At 44.4% G+C, this 26767-nt stretch overlaps 1 protein-coding gene across 1 annotated transcript in view; it reads left to right on the plus strand.

Annotated features, from left to right (window-relative positions):
* Positions 1–26767, plus strand: part of JAZF1 (JAZF zinc finger 1) — a 352445-nt gene that overhangs the window by 319128 nt on the left and 6550 nt on the right. The window contains exon 4 of the mRNA XM_030795574.1: positions 22751–22920. Coding sequence (XP_030651434.1) covers positions 22751–22920 — 170 coding nt within the window. The remainder of the gene's footprint in view (positions 1–22750; positions 22921–26767) is intronic.

Consider the following 26767-nt stretch of genomic DNA (forward strand, 5'->3'; position numbering starts at 1 on the left):
CCAGATTTTACCTCCCATGACCCAAGCAAGTGGTGAACAAAGAAAGAGGAAGACACGGAACCTTGGAACAGGCATTGGCCCCATGTGGGAAGAGGAAAAGGGAACTGCTGGGACAGTGGAGAAGGGGAATCCCAGGATGGCAGCCATGCAGGGTGGTCCTGGAGCAGAAGGACAGAGGGCACCAGGTGCCCGGAGGCTGTCTCTTAGGAAAAAGGGACAAGGGGAGGCAGAGAGGAAAGTGGGGATGGGGGGAACCAGAATACCTGGGGGCTTAAACACACTGAGAGGAGGCTTACAGTCCATCCGAGGGTCGGGCTGAATTCAAGTATGCAGTGCAGTATGCTGGCTGGGAACACAGACTCTGGCCAGCTGGGAATCCTTGCATCCCCACGGAGGAGCTTTGTGACCTCTGACAAGATACTGTGCCTCTCTGGGCTTCCATTTTATGTAAAATGAACACAATCTTAGTACTCACCTAAAAGGGTTGTTGTGACATTTGAATGAGCTAATAGATGTACAGTGCTTAGAGCTGTGCCTGGCCTGTAGTGAGCCCCAGGTACACATCAGCTGCTCATGCAATGAGGAGGATGAGGAGGAGGATGAAGATGAGAAAGATCACAGCAGAGGTTGTGGAGATGGTGTTGAACTCCAAGGAAGATAAAGATGTGAGCTTGGTTCATCCCATGGCTCAGTGTCATCATAGTGCAACACTGAATACTAATGAAGCCAAATACAGGAAGGCCTCACGTAATGTTGTCAAGAGGTTCTTGGAAATTTTCACTTTAAGTGAAATGACATATAACAGAACCAGTTTTCCCAAAGGCTAATTTATACAAAGAGAAGTTAAGTTCCTACAGCATATTTCTGGTCACAAAAACATCAGCAAACTTCTAAATAAAGACCCAAAACACTTCTACTATTAAACATTAAAATAAATGTGAGCTATCATACATTTAAGAAAATTGATTAAACAGGATAATTATTTACCCAAGTTTTGATGCATCAGTGAGTGACAATGGTCCTCTTGGTAGTGGGTTAAATTAAGAAATAAATGTATGACTATTGTAAGGAGCACCTCCTCCCACCACAGTTCAAAAACCAGCAATAACAGATGTGGCAGGCTCACTGAGCACTTTTGCACATCATCATTTACTGTCATGCATTTGTACGATTATTGTAGACTTTACAGACTTTTATTTGATAATTTGTATTCATTTTCTTTTTTCATTATACTTTAAGTTCTGTATACATGTGCAGAACGTGCAGGTTTGTTGCATAGGTATACACATGCCATGGTGGTTTGCTGCACCCATCAACCCGTCATCTACATTAGGTATTTCTTCTAATGCTATCCCTCCCCTAGACCCCCACCCCCCAACAGGCCCCAGTGTGTGATGTTCCCATCCCTGTGTCCAAGTGTTGTCATTGTTCAACTCCTACTTATGAGTGAGAACATGTAGTGTTTGGTTTTCTGTTCCTGTGTTAGTTTGCTGAGAATGATAGTTTCTGGCTTTATCCATGTCCCTACAAAGGACATGCCCTCATCCTTTTTATGGCTGCATAGTATTCCATGGTGTATATGTGCCACATTTTGTTTATACAGTCTATCATTGATGGACATTTAGGTTGGTTCCAAGTCTTTGCTATTGTGAACAGTGCTGCAGTAAACATACTTGTGCATGTGTCTTTATAGTACAATGATTTATAATCCTTTGAGTATATACCCAGTAATGGGATTGCTGGGTCAGATGGTATTTCTGGTTCTAGATCCTTGAGGAATCACCACACTGTCTTCCACAATGGTTGAAATAATTTACACTCCCACCAACAGTGTAAAAGCCTTCCTGTTTCTCCACATACTCTCCAGCATCTGTTGTTTATTGACTTTTTAATGATTGCCATTCTAACTGGAGTGAGATGGTATCTCGTTGTGGTTTTGATTTACATTTCTCTAATGATCAGTGATGATGAGCTTTTTTTCATACGTTTGCTGGCCACATAAATGTCTTCTTTTGAGAAGTGTGTTCATATCCTTTGCCTGCTTTTTGATGGGGTTGTCTTTTTCTTGTAAATTTAAGTTCTTTGCAGATTCTGGATATTAGCCCTTTGTCAGATGGATAGATTGCAAAAATTTTCTCCCATTCTGTAGGTTTCCTGTTCACTCTGATGATAGTTTCTTTTGCTGTGCAAAGCTCTTTAATTAGATCCCATTTGTCTATTTTGGCTTTTGTTGCCATTGCTTTTGGTGTTTTAGTCATGAAGTCTTTGTCCATGCCTATGTCCTGAATGGTATTGCCTAGGTTTTCTTCTAGGGTTTTTATGGTTTTATGTTTAAGTCTTTAATCCATCTTGAGTTAATTTTTGTATAAGTTGTAAGAAGGGGTCCAGTTTCAAACTGAAACTGCATATGGCTAGCCAGTTTTCCCGACAGCATTTATTAAATAGGGAATCCTTTTCCCATTGCTTATTTTTATCAGGTTTGTCAAAGATCAGATGGTTGTAGATGTGTGGCATTATTTCTGAGGCCTCTGTTCCTTCCAATGGTCTATATATCTGTTTTGGTACCAGTACCATGCTGTTTTGGTTACTGTGCCCTTGTAGTATAGTTTGAAGTCAGGTAGGATGATGCCTCCAGCTTTGTTCTTTTTGCTTAGGATTGTTTTGGCTATATGGGCCCTTTTTTGGTTCCATATGAAATTTAAAGTAGTTTTTTTCTAATTCTGTGAGGAAAGTCAATGGTAGCTTGATGAGGATATCATTGAATCTATAAATTAGTTTGTGCAGTTTGGCCATTTTCACGATATTGATTCTTCCTATCTGTGAGCATGGAATGTTTTTCCATTTGTTTGTGTCCTCTCCTATTTCCTTGACCAGTGGTTTATAGTTGTCCTTGAAGAGGTCTTTCACATCCCTTGTAAGTTGTATTCCTAGGTATTTTATTATCTTAGTAGCAATTGTGAGTGGGATTTGGCTGTTTATCTATTATTGGTGTATAGGAATGCTTGTGATTTTTGCACATTTATTTTGTATCCTGAGGCTTTGCTGTAGTTGCTTATAGCTTAAGGAGATTTTGGGCCAAGATGATGGGGTTTTCTAAATATACAATCATGTCATCTTCAAACAGAGACAATTTGACTTCCTCTCTTTCTGTTTGAATACCCTTTACTTGTTTCTCTTTCCTGATTGCCCTGGCCAGAACTTCCAATTGTATGTTGAACAGGAGTGGTGAGACCTCGAGGGCATCCTTGTTTTGTGCCCTCGAGGGCATCCTTGTTTTGTGCCTGTTTTTAAAGGGAATTTTTCCAGCTTTTGCCCATTCAGTATGATATTGGCTGTGGGTTTGTCATAAATAGCTCTTATTATTTTGAGAGATGATCCATCAATACCTAGTTTATTGAGAGTTTTTAGCATGAACAGATGTTGAATTTTGTCAAAGTCCTTTTCTGCATCTATTGAGATAATCATGTGGTTTTTGTCATTGGTTCTGTTTATGTGATGGATTACGTTTATTGATTTGCATATGTTGAACCAGCCTTGTGAGAGGTGACAGCGTGCTGGCAGCCCTCGCTCGCTCTCGGCGCCTCCTCAGCTTTGGCGCCCACTCTGGCCGCGCTTGAGCCCTTCAGCCCACCGCTGCACTGTGGGAGCCCCTTTCTGAGCTGGCCAAGGCTGGAGCCGGCTCCCTCAGCTTATTGGAAGGTGTGGAGGGAGAGGCGCGGGTGGGAACCGGGGCTGCGCACAGCGCTTGCAGGCCAGCACGAGTTCCGGGTGGGCGTGGGCTCGGCAGGCCCTGCACTCAGAGCGGCCGGCCAGCCCACAAGCCCCGGGCAGTGAGGGGCTGGGCACCTGGGCCAGCAGCTGCTGTGCTCAACTTCTCGCCGGGCCTTAGCTACCTTCCTGGCGGAGCAGGGCTCAGGACCTGCAGCCTGCCATGCCTGAACCTCCCCCCACCCCCATGGGCTCCTGCGAGCCTCCCCGACGAGCGCCGCCCCCTGCTCCATGGCACTCAGTCCCATTGACCACTCAAGGGCTGAGGAGTGCAGGCGCATGACGCGGGACTGGCAGGCAGCTCCATCTGTGGCCCCAGTGCGGGATCCACTGGGTGAAGCCAGCTGGGTTCCTGAGTCTGGTGGGGACTTGGAGAATCTTTATGTCTAGCTAAGGGATTGTAAATATACCAATCAGCACTTTGTCTCTAGCTCAAGGTTTGTAAACACACCAGTCAGCACCCTGTGTCTAGCTCAGGGTTTGTGAATGCACCAATCGGCACTCTGTATCTAGCTACTCTGGTGGAGACTTGGAGAACCTTTATGTCTAGCTAAGGGATTGTGAATGCACCAATCAGCACTCTGTATCTAGCTCAAGGTTTGTAAATGCACCAATCAGCACTCTGTGTCTAGCTCAGGGTTTGTAAATACATCAATGGACACTCTGTATCTAGCTAATCTAGTGGGGATGTGGAGAACTTTTGTGTCTAGCTCAGGGATTGTAAATGCACCAATCAGCACCCTGTCAAAACGGACCAATCAGCTCTCTGTAAAACAGACCAATCAGCTCTCTGTAAAACAGACCAATCAGCTCTCTGTAAAATGGACCAATAAGCAGGATGTGGGTGGGGCCAGATAAGAGAATAAAAGCAGGCTGCCCGAGCCAGCAGTGGCCACCCATTCAGGTCCCCTTCCACACTGTGGAAGCTTTGTTCTTTCACTCTTTGCAATAAATCTTCCTACTTCTCACTCTTTGGGTCCACACTGCCTTTATGAGCTGTAACACTCACTGTGAAGGTCTGCAGCTTCACTCCTGAAGCCAGCAAGACCACAAACCCACCAGGAGGAACGAACAACTCCAGACGCACGGCCTTAAGAGCTGTAACACTCACCGCGAAGGTCTGCAGCTTCACTCCTGAGCCAGCAAGACCACGAACCCACCAGAAGGAAGAAACTCTGAACACATCCGAACATCAGAAGGAACAAACTCCAGACATACCACCTTTAAGAACTGTAACACTCACCACAAGGGTCCGCGGCTTCATTCTTGAAGTCAGTGAGACCAAGAACCCACCAATTCCGGACACACTTGCATCCCAGGGATGAAGCCAACTTGATTGTGGTGGATAAGCTTTTTGATATGCTGCTGGATTCGGTTTGCCAGTATTTTATTGAGGATTTTCGCATCGATGTTCAACAGGGACTTTGGCCTGAAATTTTCTTTTTTGTTGTGTCTCTGCCAGTTTTTGGTATCAGGATGATGCTGGCCTCATAAAATGAGTTAGGGAGGAGTCCCTCTTTTTCTGTTGTTTGGAATCGTTTCAGAAGGAATGGTACCAGATCCTCTTTGTACCTGTGGTAGAATTCAGCTGTGAATCCATCTGGTCCTGGGCTTTTTTTGGTTGGTAGTCTATTAATTACTGTCTCAATTTCAGAACTTGTTATTGGTCTGTTTAGGGATTCGACTTCTTCCTGGTTTAGTCTTGGAAGGGTGTATGTGTCCAGGAATTTATCCATTTCTTCTAGATTTTCTAGTTTATTTACATAGAATTGTTTGTAGTATTATCTGATGGTAGTTTGCATTTCTGTGGGATCAGTGGTGATATCCTCTTTATCATTTTTTATTGTGTCTATTTGATTCTTCTCTCTTTTCTTGTTTATTAGTTTGGCTAGTGGTTTATTTTTTAATTTTTTCAATAAACCAGCTCCTGGATTTATTGATTTTTTGAAGGGTTTTTTGTGTCTCTATCTCCTTCAGTTCTGCTCTGATCTTAGTTATTTCTTGTCTTCTGCTAGCTTTTGAATGTGTTTGCTCTTACTTCTCTAGTTCTTTTAATTGTGATGTTAGGGTGTCAATTTTACATCTTTCCTGCTTTCTCTTGTGGGCATTTCGTGCTATAAATTTCCCTCTACACACTGCTTTAGCTATGTCCCAGAGATTCTGATACATTGTGTATCTTTGTTCTCATTGACACAAGAATCAATAGCTGAATCGATCAAGCGGAAGAAAGGATGTCAGGGATTGAAGATCAACTTAATGAAATAAAGCATGAAGACAAGATTAGAGAAAAAAGAATGAAAAGGAACAAACAAAGCCTCCCAGAAATATGGGACTGTATGAAATGACTAAACTTATGTTTGATTGGTGTACCTGAAAGTGAAGGGGAGAATGGAACCAAGTTGGAAAACACTCTTTAGGATATTATCCAGGAGAACTTCCCCAACCTAGCAAGACAGGCCAACATTCAAATTCAGGAAATACAGAGAATGCCACAAAGGTATTCCTTGAGAAGAGCAACCCCAAGACACATAATCATCAGATTCACCAAGGTTGAAAGAAAGGAAAAAATGTTAAAGGCAGACAGAAAGGTTGGGTTACTCACAAAGGGAAGCCCATCAGACTAACAGCGGATCTCTCTGCAAAAACCATCCAGCCAAACTAAGCTTCATAAGCAAAGGAGAAGTGACATCCTTTACAGACAAGCTAATGCTGAGAGATTTTGTCACCACCAGGCCTGCCTTACAAGAGCTCTTGAAGGAAGCACTGAATATAGGAAGGAAAAGCTATTACCAACCACTGCAAAAAAATACCAAATTGTAAAGACCATAGATACTATGAAGAAACTGCATCAACTAACAAGCAAAATAACCAGTTAGCATCATAATGACAGGATCAAATTCATACATAACAATATTAACCTTAAATGTAAACAGGCTGAATGCCCCAATTAAAAGATACAGACTAGCAAATTGGATAGAGTCAAGACCCATTGGTGTACTGTATTCGGGAGACCCATCTCATGTGCAAAAACACACATAGGCTCAAAATAAAGGGATGGAGGAATATTTACCAAACAAATGGAAAGTAAAGAAAAGCAGGGGTTGGAATCCTAGTCTCTGGTAAAACAGACTTTAAATCAACAAAAATCAAAAAAGACAAGCACATTACATAATGGTAAGGGGATCGATGCAACAAGAAGAGCTAACTATCCTAAATATATATGCACCCAATACAGGAGCACCCAGATTCATAAAGCAAGTCCTTAGAGACCTATAGAGACTGAGACTTCCACACAATAATAGTGGGAGACTTTAACACCCCACTGTCAATATTAGATCAACAAGACAGAAAATTAACAAGGATATTCAGGACTTGAACTCAGCTCTGGACCAAGTGGACCTAATAGACATCTACAGAACTCTCCACCCCAAATCAACAGAATATACATTCTTCTCAGCACCTCATGGAACTTATTCTAAAATTGACCACATAATTGGTAGTAAAATACTGCTCAGCAAATGTAAAAGAACAGAAATCACAACAAACTGTCTCTCACACCACAGTGCAATCAAATTAGAACTCAGAATTAAGAAACTCACTCAAAACTGTACAACTACATGGAAACTGAACAACCTGCTCCTGAATGACTACTGGGTAAATAATGAAATTAAGGCAGAAATAAATAATTTCTTTGAAACCAATGAGTATCCACTCATTTTCTAACCCACTTATTTCTGTTCAGGGTCTCGGGTAGCCAGAGCCTGTCATGGCAGCTCAGGGCACAAGGCAAGAACCAACTCCGGACAGGACACCCTCCCGTCGCAGGGCCACCCACACGGTCACTCAGATGGGATCATGCAGACACACCAGTGAACCTCACTTGCACAGCCCTGGACGTGGGAAGAAACCAGAGGACCCTGAGAAAATCCATACAGATGAGGGGAGAACCAGCAGACTCCACATACACAATAGCCCCTGCTGGGAATCAGTTTTTCTCATCAAAGTTACAACAAAGCAACATTGAACAAAAACCTGCTGTAATATAATGAAATTCTTCTGGAAGGAGGGGAAGTGCAGAAAGAGGGTTGGGAGGATGTAAAAGATCAAAACTCTTATCTTCCATAGTAGGAAATCAGTAGATACCCCAAAACTGACACCAAAAACCAGCAGAAGCACATTATTTAGAAATGGGGAGGTAAGTGCCAGGTCAAAGACTGGGAAGCCGTCACCGCAGGGAGGGGCAGGACAGGGCACTCCTGTGGTTCATGGCAAGCTTCATAGCCCTATCTGACTTTTTACTGCATGCAACTATAACTTTGATTAAAGAGAAGAAAGTTTAAATTAAAAAATAGTAATGGGGATTACCAAAAGAGCCAGGAGGCCACCTAATGGGGCTTCCATCGACCAAGGTGTAGTAATTTGAGCATCACAGAGTAGGATAATGACTGGTAATTAATCGAATCTTTGAAAATAAGTGAGTCCAAAATGCTACTCAAAATGGAGAAGGTAGTATAAAGTGTGCCCAAACAGTAGCTATAATATCGGAACAGGTGAAATGTGTTCTGTAAAGTAGATTGCTGTTTATAAAATATAGATATTTTCTCCATCTCCTTTAGCAGATAGGCAGGGACTTGTGAGTGACTCCACAGTTCTAGAAAAAGTAGGGCCTGGGGCAAGAGTAGGAAAGACTGGCCAACACTGTTGGTCACAAACAGGTAGAAAGAAGACCTGAGAGAGGGCTGCAAGATGGGAGAATGGCCGTGTGCCCCGAGAAGAGGGCTGGCCACACTGAGGGAGGTGCAACCTCAAATGACCCTAGTAATTAGACTGAAGGCATCAAAGTGGCAAAAATGGCCAGGTGCAGTGGCTCATGCCTGTAATTCCAGCACTTTCGGAGGCCAAGGTGAGTGGATCACCTGAGGTCAAGAGTGCATGACCAGCCTGGCCAACATGGTAAAACCCCATCTCTACTAAAAATACAAAAAAAATCAGCCAGGTTTTGGGGTGCACGTCTGTAATCCCAGCTACTCAGGAGGCTGAGGCAGGAGAATCAGTTGAACCCGGGAGGTGGAGGTTGCAGTGAGCTCAGATCACTCCACTGCACTCCAGCCTGGGCGACAGAGTGAGATTCCATTTCAAAGAAAATAAAACAAAATAAAAAGTCCTGTTTATTGAGCAAGCACACTTTGGTCAAAAAACCTAGGTGTCTAGGCAAGGAAACACAGGCTCGCTTTTGAATCATCTTGTCCTGATTGCATACTGACCAAGCACCAGTGTGGGTCCGTAACTCAGAACCCCCAGGCACCAGTGTGGGTCCGTAACTCAGAACCCCCAAGCATCCAGTGTGGGTCCGTAACTCAGAACCCCCAAGCATCCAGTGTGGGTCCGTAACTCAGAACCCCCAAGCACCAGTGTGGGTCCGTAACTCAGAACCCCCAAGCATCCAGTGTGGGTCCGTAACTCAGAACCCCCAGGCACCAGTGTGGGTCCGTAACTCAGAACCCCCAGGCACCAGTGTGGGTCCGTAACTCAGAACCCCCAGGCACCAGTGTGGGTCCGTAACTCAGAACCCCCAGGCACCAGTGTGGGTCCGTAACTCAGAACCCCCAGGCACCAGTGTGGATCCAAAACGCAGAACCCCCAGGCATCAGTGTGGGTCCGTAACTCAGAACCCCCAGGCATCAGTGTCGGTCCATAACTCAGAACACACACCCTCCACTGGCCCGAGGTCAGTTCCTCTGTCTTTTAGGTCTCACCAGATTCTTGTGACCCAGGAAGGTCAAAGCTAAGCATGGAAATTATGAAAAAATAATTCAGCTGTTTAGATCCAACTGTGTAATAGGCTAAATTTAGGCTTGATAGTCATTTTGATCATTAGTGTGATTCGTTTTTTGGTTTGCATTTTTTTATTTTTTAGGAGATAAGGTCTTGCCCTGTCACCCAGGCCGGAGTACAGTGGTGCCATCACCACTCACTGCAGCCTCGACCTCCTGGGCTCACGTGAACTTCCCGAACTTATCACAGGGTTCTGTCCTGGTTTTGCTCATTTCCTGCCTCAGCCTCCTGAGTAGCTGGGACAACAGGTGTACACCACCACACCCAGCTAATTTTTAAATTTTTATTTGATAGAGATGGGGTGCCACTACATTGCCCAGGCTGGTTTCAAACTTCTGCCTTCAAATGATCCTCCCACCTCAGCCTCCCAAAGTGCTGGGATTACAGGTGTGAACCACGATGCCCAGCCTTGATTTGTGTATTTTTAAGATCTTTTCTTTTATTATTATTATACTTTAAGTTTTAGGGTACATGTGCACAATGTGCAGGTTTGTTACATATGTATCCACGTGCCATGTTGGTGTGCTGCACCCATTAACTCGTCATTTAGCTTTAGGTTTATCTCCTAATGCTGTCCCTCCCCCCTCCCCCCAGGCCACAACAGTCCCCGGAGTGTGATGTTCCCCTTCCTGTGTCCATGTGTTCTCATTGTTGAATTCCCACCTATGAGTGAGAACATGCGGTGTTTGGTTTTTTGTCTTTGCGATAGTTTACTGAGAATGATGGTTTCCAGTTTCATCCATGTCCCTACAAAGGACATGAACTCGTCATTTTTTATGGCTGCATAGTATTCCATGGTGTATATGTGCCACATTTTCTTAATCAAGTCTATCGTTGGACATTTGGGTTGGTTCCAAGTCTTTTCTATTGTGAATAGTGCCGCAATAAACATACATGTGCATGTGTCTTTATAGCAGCATGATTTATAGTCCTTTGGGTATATACCCAGTAATGGGATGGCTGGGTCAAATGGTATTTCTAGTTCTAGATCCCTGAGGAATTGCCACACTGACTTCCACAATGGTTGAACTAGTTTACAGTCCCACCAACAGTGTAAAAGTGTTCCTATTTCTCCACATCCTCTCCAGCACCTGTTGTTTCCTGACTTTTTAATGATTGCCATTCTAACTGGTGTGAGATGGTATCTCATTGTGGTTTTGATTTGCATTTCTCTGATGGCCAGTGATGATGAGCATTTCTTCATGTGTCTTTTGGCTGCATAAATGTCTTCTTTTGAGAAGTGTCTGTTCATGACCTTCGCCCACTTTTTGATGGGGTTGTTTGTTTTTTTCTTGTAAATTTGTTTGAGTTCATTGTAGATTCTGGATATTAGCCCTTTGTCAGATGAGTAGGTTGGGAAAATTTTCTCCCATTTTGTAGGTTGCCTGTTGACTCTGACGGTAGTTTCTTTTGCTGTGCAGAAGCTCCTTAGTTTAATTAGATCCCATTTGTCAATTTTGGCTTTTGTTGCCATTGCTTTTGATGTTTTAGACATGAAGTCCTTGCCCATACCTATGTCCTGAATGGTATTGCCTAGGTTTTCTTCTAGGGTTTTTATGGTTTTAGGTCTAACATGTAAGTCTTTAATCCATCTTGAATTAATTTTTGTATAAGGTGTAAGGAAGGGATCCAGTTTCAGCTTTCTACATATGGCTAGCCAGTTTTCCCAGCACCATTTATTAAATAGGGAATCCTTTCCCTGTTTCTTGTTTTTGTCAGGTTTGTCAAAGATCAGATAGTTGTAGATATGGGGCATTATTTCTGAGGGCTCTGTTCTGTTCCATTGATCTATGTCTCTGTTTTGGTACCAGTACCATGCTGTTTTGGTTACTGTAGCCTTGTAGTATAGTTTGAAGTCAGGTAGCGTGATGCCTCCAGCTTTGTTCTTTTGGCTTAGGATTGACTTGGCGATGCGGGCTCTTTTTTGGTTCCATATGAACTTTAAAGTAGTTTTTTCCAATTCTGTGAAGAAAGTTATTGGTAGCTTGATGGGGATGGCATTGAATCTATAAATTACCTTGGGCAGTATGGCCATTTTCATGATATTGATTCTTCCTACCCGTGAGCATGGAATGTTCTTCCATTTGTTTGTTTCCTCTTTTATTTCATTGAGCAGTGGTTTGTAGTTCTCCTTGAAGAGGTCCTTCACATCCCTTGTAAGTTGGATTCCTAGGTATTTTATTCTCTTTGAAGCAATTGTGAATGGGAGTTCACTCATGATTTGGCTCTCTGTTTGTCTGTTATTGGTGTACAAGAATGCTTGTGATTTTTGTACGTTGATTTTGTATCCTGAGACTTTGCTGAAGTTGCTTATCAGCTTGAGGAGATTTTGGGCTGAGATGATGGGGTTTTCTAGATATACAATCATGTCATCTGCAAACAGGGACAGTTTGACTTCCTCTTTTCCTAATTGAATACCCTTTATTTCCTTCTCCTGCCTGATTGTCCTGGCCAGAACTTCCAACACTATGTTGAATAGGAGTGGTGAGAGAGGGCATCCCTGTCTTGTGCCAGTTTTCAGAGGGAATGCTTCCAGTTTTTGCCCATTCAGTATGATATTGGCTGTGGGTTTGTCATAGATAGCTCTTATTATTTTGAGATACATCCCATCAATACCTAATTTATTGAGAGTTTTTAGCATGAAGTGTTGTTGAATTTTGTCAAAGGCCTTTTCTGCATCTATTGAGATAGATCTTTTAAAACTTACGTAGTAAAGTTGGCATGATTTTGTTGAAATATGTCAAATTTGAGTGTGTTTGTAATCAATATTTAAATGTGTTAGAACATTTTATTTTAGGCTGGGCTTGGTGGCTCACGCCTGTAATCCCAACACTTTGGGAGGCCGAGGTGGATGGATCACCTAAGGTTAGGGGTTCAAGACCAGCCTGACCAACATGGTGAAACCCTGTCTCTACTAAAAATTCAAAAACTAGCCAGGCATGGTGGCGGGTGCCTGTAATCCCAGCTCCTCAGGAGGCTGAGGCAGGAGAGTCATTTGAACTCCGGAGGCAGAAGTTGCAGTGAGCCGAGATCGTGCCATTGCACTCCAGCCTGGGCAACAAGAGTGAAATTCCATCTCAAAAAAAATTATTTTAAAAATTACATTCTGATGTATTATTATTTAATACTATCTAAAGGTTTAGAAATGTTTTTAGATTTATAGTTGTAAAAGTTTATCATTAAACCAAGTACAAATAGTTCTTAAGTAAAAAAAAAAAAAAAAAAAAAAAAAAAAAACCCGGTCCTTCAGAGCTGAAAGATGCCTTGATAAAGAAACCTTGATAAAGAAAAAGGTCATGAAGAGGCCCAGGGCTGCTCTTTGCTGTAGGAAGCCACTGGAGGGTTTAAGCAGGCAAGTGAAATAATGTAATGTTTTAAAAAATGATTAGAGAGAGTCAAGAGTTGAAGCTGTGTCATCTTGGGTCCTCCTTCCCCTCTGAACTCGATTCACTCATTCAACAAACACATGTCCAGTGGCTCCTTGTGGTTCCAGCAGTGTCCTGGGAACTGTGAGGTAATCACAAATAATGACCAAGAACTCCAGATACCAGAGATGAATCCAATACCAGGCTGGCAATTCATTAGAAAGTGGAAAGACCTATGGAAGTATTACTTCTGGCTTGGAGAACCAGAACCAATTCCATAGTTGAGGAGAAGGGGAGAATGACGTTCCAGTAATGAGCTAAGGCCCAGGAACAAAGAGGTCAAGAATTTTCCAGGCATGGCCTGTGGTCCCAGAGCCATTAATGTGTCTTTCATTGTAATCACTCATCGCCAATTCATTTAGACTATTGTTGCTTCAGCTCCTATAAAGTGGGTCAGTACCAATTAAAGCTAATTTATAATGATAAATCTATAAGACAGGCAACTCTTTGCTAATGTATTTGCCAGAATTTGATACCCCAGGAAAGTTTTAATTTGCTGTCACTGCAGTTATCACTTTTACATGAATATTAATGATAATGCATTATAAGAAAAATGTGGCATATTGGGTTTCTGGAAAAGGTTGACTTTTATCTGTATGTCACTATTTTATGTTTATGACTACAAAGAATGAGAACTCTTTAGGTAGTAAAACAGAGTTGGGCCATCTCCACAGAGTAAGGGGTCAGCAAAGGGAAGTGCGGGCAGAGGTTCGAGGAGAGTGGGCAAGATTAGAAATCCTCTTGTGGCCAGTGAGAGAGCAAATGTGGCAGAAGCACCCAGCGAGGCCGCTGGATGGCGATGTGGGTCCGTGTAGGTGGGTGGCCGGGAAGAGGTGTAGGGGTGTGTGGTGTGTGTGTGTGTGTGTGTGTGTGTGTGTAAGGGTTCCAGGCCACCTCAGTTTCTTCATGTGATTCATGAAACTGACACTGATTTTTACCTGCTTTGCCAACAACGAGTAGAAGCTCCCTGGCCATCCTGTGGAATATATTTGTTTTATATATATTCACAGGGTCCTACCTTGGTTTTGCTCATTTCCCCAACTGAAATGCTGAAATGAGCTCTTGAGGCCCCTCTCGGCTGATGTCCTGCCTGCCCAGGCTCCCACCACGGTGGTTATGAAACCATGGAGTATGAAAATAGAAAACTCAACCCAAGAAAGATGAGTGGCAGCCAATTTTTATATGTGACAGTGTCAGGTTAAATTACATTTTCTTGCAGAAACTCTAACATTAGCGAACGTCATTTTAAAATTGATTAATCATATCTGAGACTACAGAGAGCCTTACAAAGACAGCTCTTGTCCCTTGCCTTTGGAAGACTGGACCACAGCCACCTGGGTGGCACGGTCCCATCACTGGCTGTCACAAAGCTTAGCCCGCTGCTCCCACCTGCTCACACACTGCACGCCACGTGTGGTTTTGAGCGACTCCATGCATTGTGTTCGTTTTCCTCTCCCTGCAGCCTGTCTCCAGGGCCTCGCTTTGTCGCGTCTCTGTTCTCCCCGTCACACAGGGGATATTCAATTTAAAAATAAATGAAAGGAACACAAATTTTGAAACCAAAGACCTGATGGGCCTGTTGCTAGCCAGGTGACCTGTGGCACATCCCTTACCCTCCCGCACCCCAGCTTTCCCCTCTGATCAGTTGGGGAGACAAAGGCTGGTCATGTGGAAAGCACCTCTCCTAGGGCCAGGTTCGTAGGTGGCACCTCCAGCCTAAATGGCAAAGATGTTTCTCTGGTTAAATGCACATGTAAAACAAAATTTGACCATTCTTAGGCAGCTAGAATTTTTACTAAAATAAAAAATCAAGTAAGCACAGATGGGTTTGGGTATAAAGGCAAGTGCCAGAATTTAAGGAGCTAATGGCTTAGAGCAAAAGGAGGCCAAATCAAAAAACAGGCATTTTGGCTGCCATGACACGTACACATTCCTACAATCTGCCCATTTATTCGTTAAAAAATAATAGGGCCTCAAAACCGTGGCACTTCAACCGGAGCATCAGCAGAAACAATTAACCATCCCAATAAAAGGGATGGATGGGCTGACTCTCCACCCTACTGTCGCACTACCCAGTGTCACAGCCGGTGGATCCTTTGTGTCCTTAAACCTTGTGTCCTTTTGAAAGGTAGATCTCTGAGAGCATTCTCCTCTAATAGAGAATGGTTTCATCAAAATTACAAATCTGATCCAACTGATTTTTATTTTTAAGTACAGAGGAAGATGAATTCAGTAAGGTTGCAGGATACATTATCAATATACAAAAATCAGTAGCATGTCCATACACAAATAACAACCTAGCTGAAAAAGAAATCAAGACAACAATCCCATTTATGATCACATCAAAAAAGGGAATAAATTTAATGAGGAGGTGAAAGATTTGTACACTGAAAACTAAAACATTGATGAAGGAAATTGAAGAAGACACAAATAAATGAAAAATATCCCTTGCTCATGGATCAGAAGAATGAATGTTCTTAAAATGTCCACACTACCCAAAGTGACATATGGAATCAGTGCAATCCCTATCAGAATCCTAATGGCATCCTTCACGGAAACAGTAAAAACAATCCTAAAATTGATGCAGAACCACAAAGACCCTAAATAACCAAAGTGATCCTAAGAAAGAAAAAGTAAAGTTGGAGGCATCACAGTTCCTGTTTTAAAATTATATTATAGGCTGGGCGTGGTGGCTCATGCCTGTAATCCTGGGACTTTGGGAGGCTGAGACGGGTGGATCACCTGAGGTCAGGAGTTCAAGACCACCCTGGCCAACATAGCAAAATCCTGTCTCCACAAAAAATATAAAAATTAGCTGGGCATGGTGGCTGGTGCCTGTAATCCCAGCTACTCAAGAGGTTGAGGCAGGTGAGTCACTTGAACCTAGGAAGCGGAGGTTGCAGTGAACTGAGATTACACCACTGCATTCCAGCCTGGGCGACAGTGCAAGACTCCATCTCAAAATAAAAATTATATTATAAAGCAAAGATAATCAAAACAGTATGGTACTGTGATGAAATCAGCCACATAGACCAGTGGAACAGAAGAGAGAGCCCACATGTATTCAACTACTTTTTGACAAGGGCACAAAGGGAACACAATGGGAAAAGGATAATCTCTTCAGTAAATGGTGCTAGGAAAACTGGGTTTCTACATAGACTTGAATGAAATTGGTTCCTTATCTTATACCATACACACAAATCAACTCCAAATGGATATAAGACCTGAAGCTGTAAAACTCTTAGAGAACAGGAGAATATGGAGGGAAAAGCAACTTGACATTAGCCTTGTCAATGAATTTTTTGGATATCACACCAGAAGCTCAGTCTACAAAAACAAAAATAAATAAATGAGACTGCATAGCTGGGCATGGTGGCTCATGCCTGTAATCCCAGCACTGTGGGACGCTGAGGTGGGTGGATCACCTGAGGTCAGGAGTTTGAGACCAGCCTGACCAACATGGAGAAACCCCATCTCTACTAAAAAAATAAAAATAAAAATAAGCCAGGCGTGGTGGTGCATGCCTGTGGTGGTACATGCCTGTAATCCCAGCTACTTGGGAGGCAGGAAAATCGCTTGAACCCAGGAGGTGGAGGTTGTGGTGAGCCGAGATCACACCATTGCACTCCAGCCTGGGCAACAAGAGTGAAACTCTGTCTCAAAAAAATAAAAATAAAAAACAAATGAGACTGCATCAAACTAAAAAGCTTCTGCACAGCGAAGGAAACAATAAGATGAAATAGCAACCTATGGACTGGGGAAAATATTTGCAAACCATATATCTGATAAGGAGTTAACAGCCAAAATTTACAAAGTACTCATACAACTCAATAGCAGAAAAACAAATAACTTGATTAAAAAATGGGCAAAGGACCTGGATAGACATTTTTCCAAAGAAAACATAAAAATGGCCAACAGGATATGAAAAGGTGCTCATCACTAAGCATCAGAGAAATGCAAATCAAAACCACCATGAGCTAGCACTTAAAAGAGCACACCCATTCAAACAGCTCTGATCAAAAAGACAAGTAATAACAACTGTTAGCAAAATAGAGCTACCATATGACCCAGCAATCCCTCTTCTGGATATATACCCAGAGAAAATGAGATCATCACCTCAGGAAGATGTCTGCACTCTCATGTTCTCCCAGCATTACAGTAGACAGGAATTGGAAACAACCAATTTGTCCATCGGTGGATGAATGCACCAGGTATCTGTGTGTGTGTGTGTGTGTGTGTGTGTATATACACACACACACACACACACACACACACAATGGAATACTATTCAGCCTTACAAAAAGGAGATCCTGCCATTTGCCACAACATGGATGAGCCTGAAGGACATTATGCTAGGTGAAATAAGCCAGACACAGAAAGAAAAATAGTGCATGATCTCACTTATATGTGGAAAATGTCAAATATACAGAGATAGGGAATAAAACAGTGGTTATGGGGTGGAGGGAAGAAATGGGGAGATGTAGCTTAGAAATTATAAAGTAGTAGGTACGTAGGATGAACAAAGCTAGAGAGCTTTGTGGTAGTGGTGAGAAAGCTTTCTTCTGGACCCCCAAACAGGAACGTATGGGGAGGGGTGGTTGGCACGTAACAGGTTTTTTCTGTTTTGTTTTTTAGCACCTTGTCCCTTTCCCTTGGAGCATCCTGTGATTTAGGGCTGGAAAGGGTGGGGTAGAGGAGAGAGGGAGAAGAGAGGGAATGTGAATGGGTGTAGGCCACAGCGTGATCTTTTCCTGCTGAGAATCCTGCATGAGGTAGACCTGGAGAAGGGAAGCCCCCATGAACAGGCTGCAGACCACTCTGTGACTGTGGGCCAGTCACTTAACATTTTTTTAAATTTCTTTTTCTTTTTCTTTTTTTTTTTTTTGAGATAGAGTCTCGCCCTATTGCCCAGGCTGGAGTGCAATGGCACCATCTTGGCTCACTGCAACCTCTGTCTCCTGGGTTGAAGCGATTCTCCTGCCTCAGCCTCCTGAGTAGCTGGGATTACAGGCTCGCGCTTCCACGCTCAGCTAATTTTTGTATTTTTTAGTAGAGACGGGGTTTCACCATGTTGGCCAGGCTGGTCTCGAACTCCTGACCTCATGATCCACCTGCCTCGGCCTCCCAAAGTGCTGGGATTACAGGCGTGAGCCACTGCGCCCAGCCCTAGTCACTAACTTCTGAGACACCAAGATGAGCGTGGGATTCAGTGGTCTGCATTGTTCATTCTGAAGTGAGTTGCAACATTCTGACCCCCAGTCCAGAGTTCCCCAGCAGAGCTTGCTAAGAGGGCGGCCTTGAGGACACCTGCCAGTGTCTCCACAGATGCCCACTCTGGGCCCCAAAGGGGTAGATTCTTTCTGTGACTCTCACACTCCAAAGACCTGTCCTGTCCCAACTGCTTATAAATATACATACACGTGGTTGTTTTTTCCCCTCTCTTTTACACAGAGGAAATACTTTATATATATTTTTTGTTGTTTCGAAAATTGTGTGGAAATTAACATTTGTTGTCTCGGGATGGTGCGAGGCACAGAACAAGAACATCGTTTCATTTCCTTATGATCTTCTGTCTCCTGGCAGGGCACCCAGCACCTCTCCTTTGGCTTATAGGGTGGAGTTTAGACAGGACCTAATGACCACCAACTCTACTTATGACAGGTGTTGGGTAAAAGTTTGCCATGTGAATAAATGAATGTATTCATCCTTAAGGTCCCCTCATTTTCCCCAGAGTAGCCCAGAGCCTCATTTCAACCTGATAGCCTCAGTGCAGACTGTGTTGTGCCCCATTGGAGCCCCAGCTGGCATGCAGGGCAGTGGGCTCAAAGTGAGGTGCAAGAAGGGGGTATTAAATCTTTATACCTACTTATAAAACATGTATTAAAACCATTAATTCCTGTATTAAGATATTTATTCTTATTTTATCCCTACCCTTTTTGCTTCTTTGCATATGTGGTTTTTGCAATAATATATTAGTACATATATGGCATTTATAATAAAAATATTCACACACATTCATAGTCGGGGCAGTGCTCATGATTTTTTATGAATTGAAGTGCAGGAGTAAAAGCTTGGGAGTGTGTTGCTAGGAGAAGCAGCTTTGCTACCTCCTGCTTTCCAGGAATGGGGAAGGAGTTCCCTAGCAAAGGTGTGGAGACTGCTGGGGATTTGTTCATTCTGCAGTGAGTGTTGAGAGATAGCAGCTGAAGCAGCAATTGAAGATGAATGAACAAGCTTGGGATTTATTTTCCTCTTGTGGGAAGACATGAGGAAATGGATAAAGCAAAGGACAGAGGCTGGCCCAGCGGCTTTGGTGACTTAGTTTTAGGGTATTTCTTTCTAGAGTTCCAAAATGTTTGAAAGGAGACTAATAGTGGTTGTGTTTTGGCCTCAAAAGTTTTCTGCAGGGCACCCCACACCCTGTCAGGGATGCGAATGGGTGCTACCATCTGAGCGTCTGTGACTCGAGTCCCGCAGCCCCGATGCTGCCCGCCCTAGGCCCTCTGGCTGCCGCCTGGTGCTGTGAACACCTGGTTAATAAAAGGGGAGCATTTGGGGTACAATAAGAAAAGCTGTAGTAGAACCCCAGCATGTTCCTCTGGTTTAAAAAGGGGACTGTTCTCAAGAGAGAGCAAGGCAACAGTAGATGAGATAAACAGCTTTCACATAGCATTTTGTTTATTTTTTTACCATGTACTACTTTAATGCCTACCATGGGCCAGGCATTGTCCAGAGGCCTAAAAACAGGAACTCAGTTATTCTTCACAACAGCCTTAGTGCGTACAGGCATTCGCCCATTTTACAGATGAGCAATTTGAAGCTCAGAGAGGTGACGTCACTTGCCTGGGCTCACAGTGCTCTGAGCCCCAGCTGCGCTCCCTCCTGGCCTCTGTAGCCTCGTGGAGGTGGGGGCTGGAGTGTGCTTTGCTCTCCTTCTCTGAGCTTAAAGCAGATGAGACCTGTCTGGTCCTGGAGTCTCTCTTGTGTTTTTTCTAGTAGGGATTCCCAACCCTTTTGGAATTATCTTGTTTGGTTTCACAACAGACCTTTCTAAAGATCATCTTATTTTATATGGAATATGTAATATGGTTACAAAGATGGCATTGCTTACACTGCCTTCCATGATTTCAGCGCACACTCTCTGGAGGTCCTCCTATCCCAGTTATTCTATACACATTCATTCTGATCCTTAAATTCAACCTGCAAGGAAGAGACTTGTGCCTATTTCACGAAAGAGAAAATAAAAGCCAAGTGGCTTGTCCTTCAGCTAATGAAAGCAAAGGCATGAACCTAGGTCTGTGCAGATGTTCTCTGTTAGAGGACAAAATAAAGTATATAAACCAAAGTCCATCTTGTCTCAGCCAAGGGAGATGACTAGTTTCACCCAAGGACTTGGCGGTAAGCTGCTGCCGAGTAGTGTGTGTCCCACCTTGCCTGGGACAGTCCCAACTAACACCTGTCGGCCCACACTACCTTTCCCTCTCAGAAGTGTTCCAACTTGCAGGGTAAGCTGTGGCCCCTGCCTGCCCTGCCTGGGGCTGGATACCACATGCCTTCCCCCGGAGATGGAGACGCAGACGGTGTAGGCTGCTTCAACCCCTCGGGCTGATCGCTTTTGATCCACTGGAGTTTTGAAGTTCTCTCTTCTGTTGGGCTTCATTAAGCCCCCAGTTGGTCTGAGGTGCCCCACCCTCCCCCATTCTAAATGTTTCATGGCTCTTGGTATTCAGGTTAACAAATTAGCCCAATTAGATGGATAAATTAGTCATTCTAACTTTCTGAAGTCCCGCTGGAGAAGCTTTGTGAAATAGCATTTATAGTTTTCTAACAAGCAAGTTAAAGGACGCCAGCATGTGGCATTTGTTTAAGATTAAAATGTCTTAAACAATGCCCTACTTAAAAACAGATTTCAAGATTTGCTCCAGGACAGACCCCGAGCAACGTGGCCGAGTGGTACCCCTGTGTCGCCTGGTACAAGCGTTTCCAAACCAGCTCTCTTTATTTAGGGAGCTATGGCCAAGTACAGCAGAATTTACTGAAACCCACATTTAATTCCAAAGCTTCATGTTTGCCAAATTGTTTTTTCTGCACCACCCGAGAATTTCTAACAGACTTCAAAACAGACTGCTTTGAATTCCATCTCAGTATTAAATGGTGAAGAGTCAGCAACTCAAAGGAGATGAAAAGGGAACCCCTCAGAAGAGCCTGGCACTGGGGGCTGGGAAGCAATGAGGGAAAAAGCACGCTGTCCCTTAATGGCTAATTCAGAATGCATAAGCGTTTTAACCTCACTAGGGCTCAGTTGCTCGTGTGTATAAAAGTGACAGTAATCCCCACCTCATAGGGTTACTGGAGGATTAAATGAGATAATGCATAGAATGTGCCTGAAACATAATAGGCACTCAATAAACTTCAGGTCCCTTCCTTCCTTCCTGGCTCCTTTCAACTTTTAGCCTCAGATGCCGGCGTCCCTGTTCCTGGCTCAACTGGCTCTTCAAACAATCTTATTAATGCCTATTAAAATGAAACCCAATAAAAGTGCCAATATTTGGTGTTGAAATAATTGATGTAGCAGAGTAAGCCCCTGAAGCATCCAGGCAGGCCCCTGGTGCAATTTAGCCTCACACCTGGGGGATGAATTTCACAACTGTAATTGCTACCATATAATTCTTATTAATGTTGTGCTATAATTCCTATTTATTCCACCGGGCTTGTAAATGCATTAGGACTTGTCAACATATTATTTTACACTGTTTATGATCGGTAGAATTATGTCCTTCCGGGTTGTATTGTGCAAAAGCTCCAAATAAATGGCTTTGGGCCTCATTAAAAAAGAGCAAAAAGAGGCTGCCTGTTGAAGTGGTTCTCCATCCCTGCCGTCTTGCACAGAAGTCAGTAGAGTCTATTTCAATTCGATTCTTAGCAGAGCTCTTAACCCTTAGGAATATAAAAGAATCCCCACTTCCTGTCTGAGCTGCATGACTGCGATGGGTCAGCCCTAGCAGGAAGTGTCACATGAACTGAAGGGCAGATGCGGTGCCTAGGACTGCATGTATAAGGGATCGCTTCGTCTTCCAGGAGCTACCCCACATTCTGCCGCTGACGATTTATCCGTAGACCTCCTGGCCTTCTACGCCTCTTGCTCCCTAGCGTGAGGGTAACCCTCTTTTAGTTCCAAATTTCCCAGCTCAAATCTATAAAGAAAAAGACCTGAAATTCATTCCACTGAAGTGGAAATGCCTTAGAAGTCCAAAACGTAACCCTCGACCTTGGAGACTTTTGCATTTACTAGGCCAGTAAAGCATAAAACTAAGGGGACAGGGTTCTGCTCATTTGGGAGTGTCAGGCACTAGCGTGGGGAGTGTGAGGAGCTGTCATCGTTGCTTATTTTTGGTTTTGGCCCCAGAGCGAGTCTTCCCTGTGTCTTTGCAGCCACAGGCTGGGTTGCCGTAGAACCGAGTTAATGTTCTTGCTCCGCCAACTCCTAGGCGTGAATTGTTGGGAAGCCCTTGCCCTGGTCTCTTAGGTGGGAATGCAGGGCTCCTGCTCCCAGGGTTGTAAGGGAATAGCCGTGTTTGCAGTCCCCTGGTGCTGGGAGTGCCCTCTCCCTGGGCCGTCAGCTCTGCTCTGCCACGGCCACATCTCCTGTCCTGGGAGCGGCCGGGTGAACCTGTGGGGAGATGAGCGCTCCTGACAGTCATTGCACTTCTCTTGTCCTGCAGGCAGCGAGTATGACGAGGAGGAGGTGGACTATGAGGAGTCGGACAGCGATGAGTCCTGGACCACAGAGAGTGCCATCAGCTCCGAAGCCATCCTCAGCTCCATGTGCATGAATGGAGGGGAAGAGAAGCCTTTTGCCTGCCCAGTTCCTGGATGTAAAAAGAGATACAAGGTAACAGAGGTGCTGTGTGCTTGGCATAACCACGTGGAAACAGGGCAAGCTTCATGGAAGGCAGCAGCCCTTTCTTGATTTTAAAGCGAGCGTATGGGCTGGGGGGGAGACACTCCCCTCTCCTGCATTAGAGTGTGTGGGCCTCACCCCTGTGTGTACACGGGTGCCCTCAAGGCAATGCTCACCCGCCACGGCTGCTGCCGGGGCTTCCCCCTCTGCTCACCTACGTGGGAGCCGGCAGTCAAGAGAGAGCTTTTGTAGAAGGATCATGTCTTTGATAGTCTTCAAATTCATGTCATACTGGGGGACCCATCAGAACAGAATATCAAATATGTCAACCTATTTATTTGCCAAGCACCTTCCCCAATGGATGGCCCTGCAGGTGGCTCACGGGAGACCACTTTGAAGTTGTAAAAGCCCCAGATGGCTCCCAGAGCCATTTGGTGAGTGTGGTAGGGTATTTAGCTTCCAGCTGAGGAAGTTCTTGCTTCCTTCCACCCACTGGCATGAAAGGGGATCCGGAGAAAAAAGGTCTTTGATATTTTTCTCACCAAACCACCCACTTCAGCTTCAGCCGCCTGTCTGCTGACCCAGGTCTCTGAGGGCCTGGGTGTCATGGGCAGCTGGGGGTGCTAACTTTTCTAATTAAGGAACAGGGACCAAACAACGAGAAACAGCACAATAGTCAAGTACGGGTCTAGAGGGCATTTTAAAAAACAAAATTGCAAAGTTCCCCATGAGGTGTTAGCAGCTCTTTCACATCCAACTGTGAGCTAGGAGTATGAAAATCAGAAACATACCTGGTATGCTTGATGATATGCTGATTCACTCATAGGATAGCAGATTGACTATTTTTTTAAAGCTTAAAAAAAAAGATAGCATAAGCACTTATGTTGCCCCTTCTTAAATATGTGTCTCTGAACACTAATCTTATTTCAGTACTTTTCATAGCAGCTATTGATATAAAAGCATGGCACACAAATGTATCACAAAGTTAGCATTTCCAGGTTTCACCTTCTCTATGTACTGTTACAATTCCATCATGCAAAGTCCACATGCTCATTGTTTAAACTGAAATGAACTCCCCAGAATGCAGATGTGAGAAGCCTCTGAGGGCTGGCAGAGGAGCGCTGCATTTGGGTCAGAACAGGTCTCAGGACGCATCTGTACATTCTGTGTCAGAGGCGTGGAGTTGGGAGAGGAGGGAAGGGCCGCTCAGGGGTTACCTTGGGATACAAAACATCCACAGGATTGTTGGACAAGCCCATTTTTCCAGAGGGCAGCGCTTCATTGCAGAAAGAGACTTTTTCCTTCTTTCTTGATCTCTACAGATAAGGCTGTGACTGGCCCCTGCCTGGGCTGGGGCTGGTTCCCACCGCATCTCACCCTAGCCATTCCTCCCCACCACTGCCGTCCTGCTGCCTGCTCTCCAGGGCCGAGCACCGGGCCGGGGGTGTCTTGCACATCAGCCATGTTAAAAGCGGAAGCCAAGTAATGACCTGTACTCGGGCTGACCCGCCAAAAAACAAAGGAAATACAAGCTACGCCCTGGGTTCTGGGCAGAGGGTGCAGGGGAGGCATCCCCTCTCTCCCACCTCTAGTTCCATCCCCTTTTCTTATTCGCATCCTTTTCTCCTTGTCATTTCTGTTTTGTCTTTTACTTTTCCTTTGCTTGGGCTTCTGGCAGTTTCCCCCTTCCGTTGTCTGTGTCTGGGTTGCTGGGGGCTTTTCTGAGTGTTCTCTCTCCACCTAAGGCCACTGAGAATTCAATGAGCCTTGGGCTTGAAGGGGCTGCTGGCTCCAGCCCCATTAACTGGCAGGTGACATGGGTGGCCGTTGGTGGTCCTGATCCCATGAGGGAAGCGTGAGTTTCCTTTTCTGGGCCAGAATGCCAGGTCATGATACACAGGGCCATAGCAGGCTTTTGACCACACCTCTGACCAGGCGCTGGAGATGAGCCGCTCCTACATCCCAGAGCTGGTGGCTGACTCTTTCTGCCCTGAAGTTGCTGGCTGGAAGGCAGGGCTGTGCTCCAATGTGATTAGTATTTCATCTTATTCACTGCATCATTGCTGGCTTGGATACTGGAGAGAAGAGGGTGGGATGAGCTGGGTACTGTGGACTCGGGCAGAATCCAGAAGTACCACAACCTCATTTGTTCCCAAGGCAAGTCAGACTTTTCTTATTCCCTGCTTGCTGCTGGCCGCAGTTTCTGCCAGCCAAGTCTCCTGGGCACTGACTCAGGATCTGCAGTCCTCACCATTTCATTGGCATTTACGGATCAGACAGAAGATGAGGTACTGAACTCCCAGACCTCATGCAGAGCAGGGAATGGGAGAAGGACCCCACTGTAAAGCCACGTCTCCACATTTCCTTCCCATGTTAACTCCTTAGCCTAGGACGCTCCCTGCCCTTTGTAGAAGAAAAAACAATGTTTCCCTCAGTCATCATTAAGTTCTAGTTGCAACAGATTCTCTGTAACAAAAGACATTAACAAGAGAAAAACAGTTTATCAACGTGTATTTCATATACACATGGGAGACAAGACACCCGGGGAATGGGCAGTTCTCGCAGCTTATACAGCATCTTCAATAAAGAACAGTAAGAACATTTTTAGAGAAGTAGCAAAAGAAAAGGGCTTTGAGTCTCTATGAGCAGCAAGTTGTGGAAGGAAAAAAGAAAAAAAAAAAAGGCAGACAGAGTCCTGTTAGTGTATTACCTTGTTAACGTAGATTCCTCCAGTACCATCTCCAGGCCAGTAAGAGTCTAAAGTCCTCTTCACTGGTTAACCTCTGATCTCCCTGGAAGTGGGAGTGGGCTTTCTTTTGTCTTTGTAAATTTGTGTCCTGTTTTTAGGCACACAGAGGGAGAGCAGGGAGCCTCCCTCCTGCATCTGCTGCTGCTGAACTGCCTTCGTCAACAGGCCTTAGGGCAAAGAGGCGTATTTCGGTGGCATATTCCGGTCCCCCGTCCCTTCCTCTCTCCCTCAGTATCTCTCATTTTAATTCCACTCCTTTCTCCAGCACAGCTCCAGTGCCTCCACCTCTGGGAGCCCTCACCAACCTCCCAGACTGACTCCCCTCTCTGCCCCTCGTAGGTCAAGTTCTCATCCTCCCCACATGCTCTTTCTACATTGAGGCGCCATTCCCCTTACTGCTCCCATAACCCTCAGAGTTCACTGTCCCTCCTCAGCACCCAGCACATGTCTCAGATGTGACACATGCTCTGAGGGCAAAGGAATCAAGCTGTAGCCCATGGGAATGGGGAAATGTGGGCTCCCCACTGAGCCCCAAAGCCATGGGAGGATTCTTTCCTTTATATCCTTCCCAGAGGCGTTCCAGGCCACAACCACTGAGCCCAGCACCCTTGCCCTGCTCATGCTCGCCTGAATTCAGGGAACAGAGAGGACTTCCCTTCCTTATAATGCAGATAGGTTTAAAAGATGGCTTGAAGTGCTTTGAGGTTTTTTCCCTTTGATAATTTTTGTTAGAATGGTGAGGATTAAAGGCATTTTTAAAGTTTTTTTGTTTTGTTTTTTTAAGAAATGTAAAACAGAACAATACTCCGCCTCCCAAAGTTCCTCTGGAGCCCTCTGCTGCGGAGAGTACATTGATTGTTTCAGCAACAGAGACAGACCCAGATACAGTGTCCCACTTTCAAACACTGAGAAACATTTAATGATGAGGGAGTGCTCACAAAGTAACATTAAGTGGAAAAATGGTATTAGAGAGAGTGTGTGTGTGTTGTATGAAAAGATAGTGAAAAGAAATACCTCAAATATTAACAGTGATAGTATCTGTTCTTTTTTATCCTCTTCTGTGTTTTCTGAATTTCTGCAATTGTGTAA

The sequence above is a fragment of the Nomascus leucogenys genome, chromosome 17, assembly GCF_006542625.1.
Source record: "Nomascus leucogenys isolate Asia chromosome 17, Asia_NLE_v1, whole genome shotgun sequence".
Lineage (NCBI taxonomy): Eukaryota > Metazoa > Chordata > Mammalia > Primates > Hylobatidae > Nomascus > Nomascus leucogenys.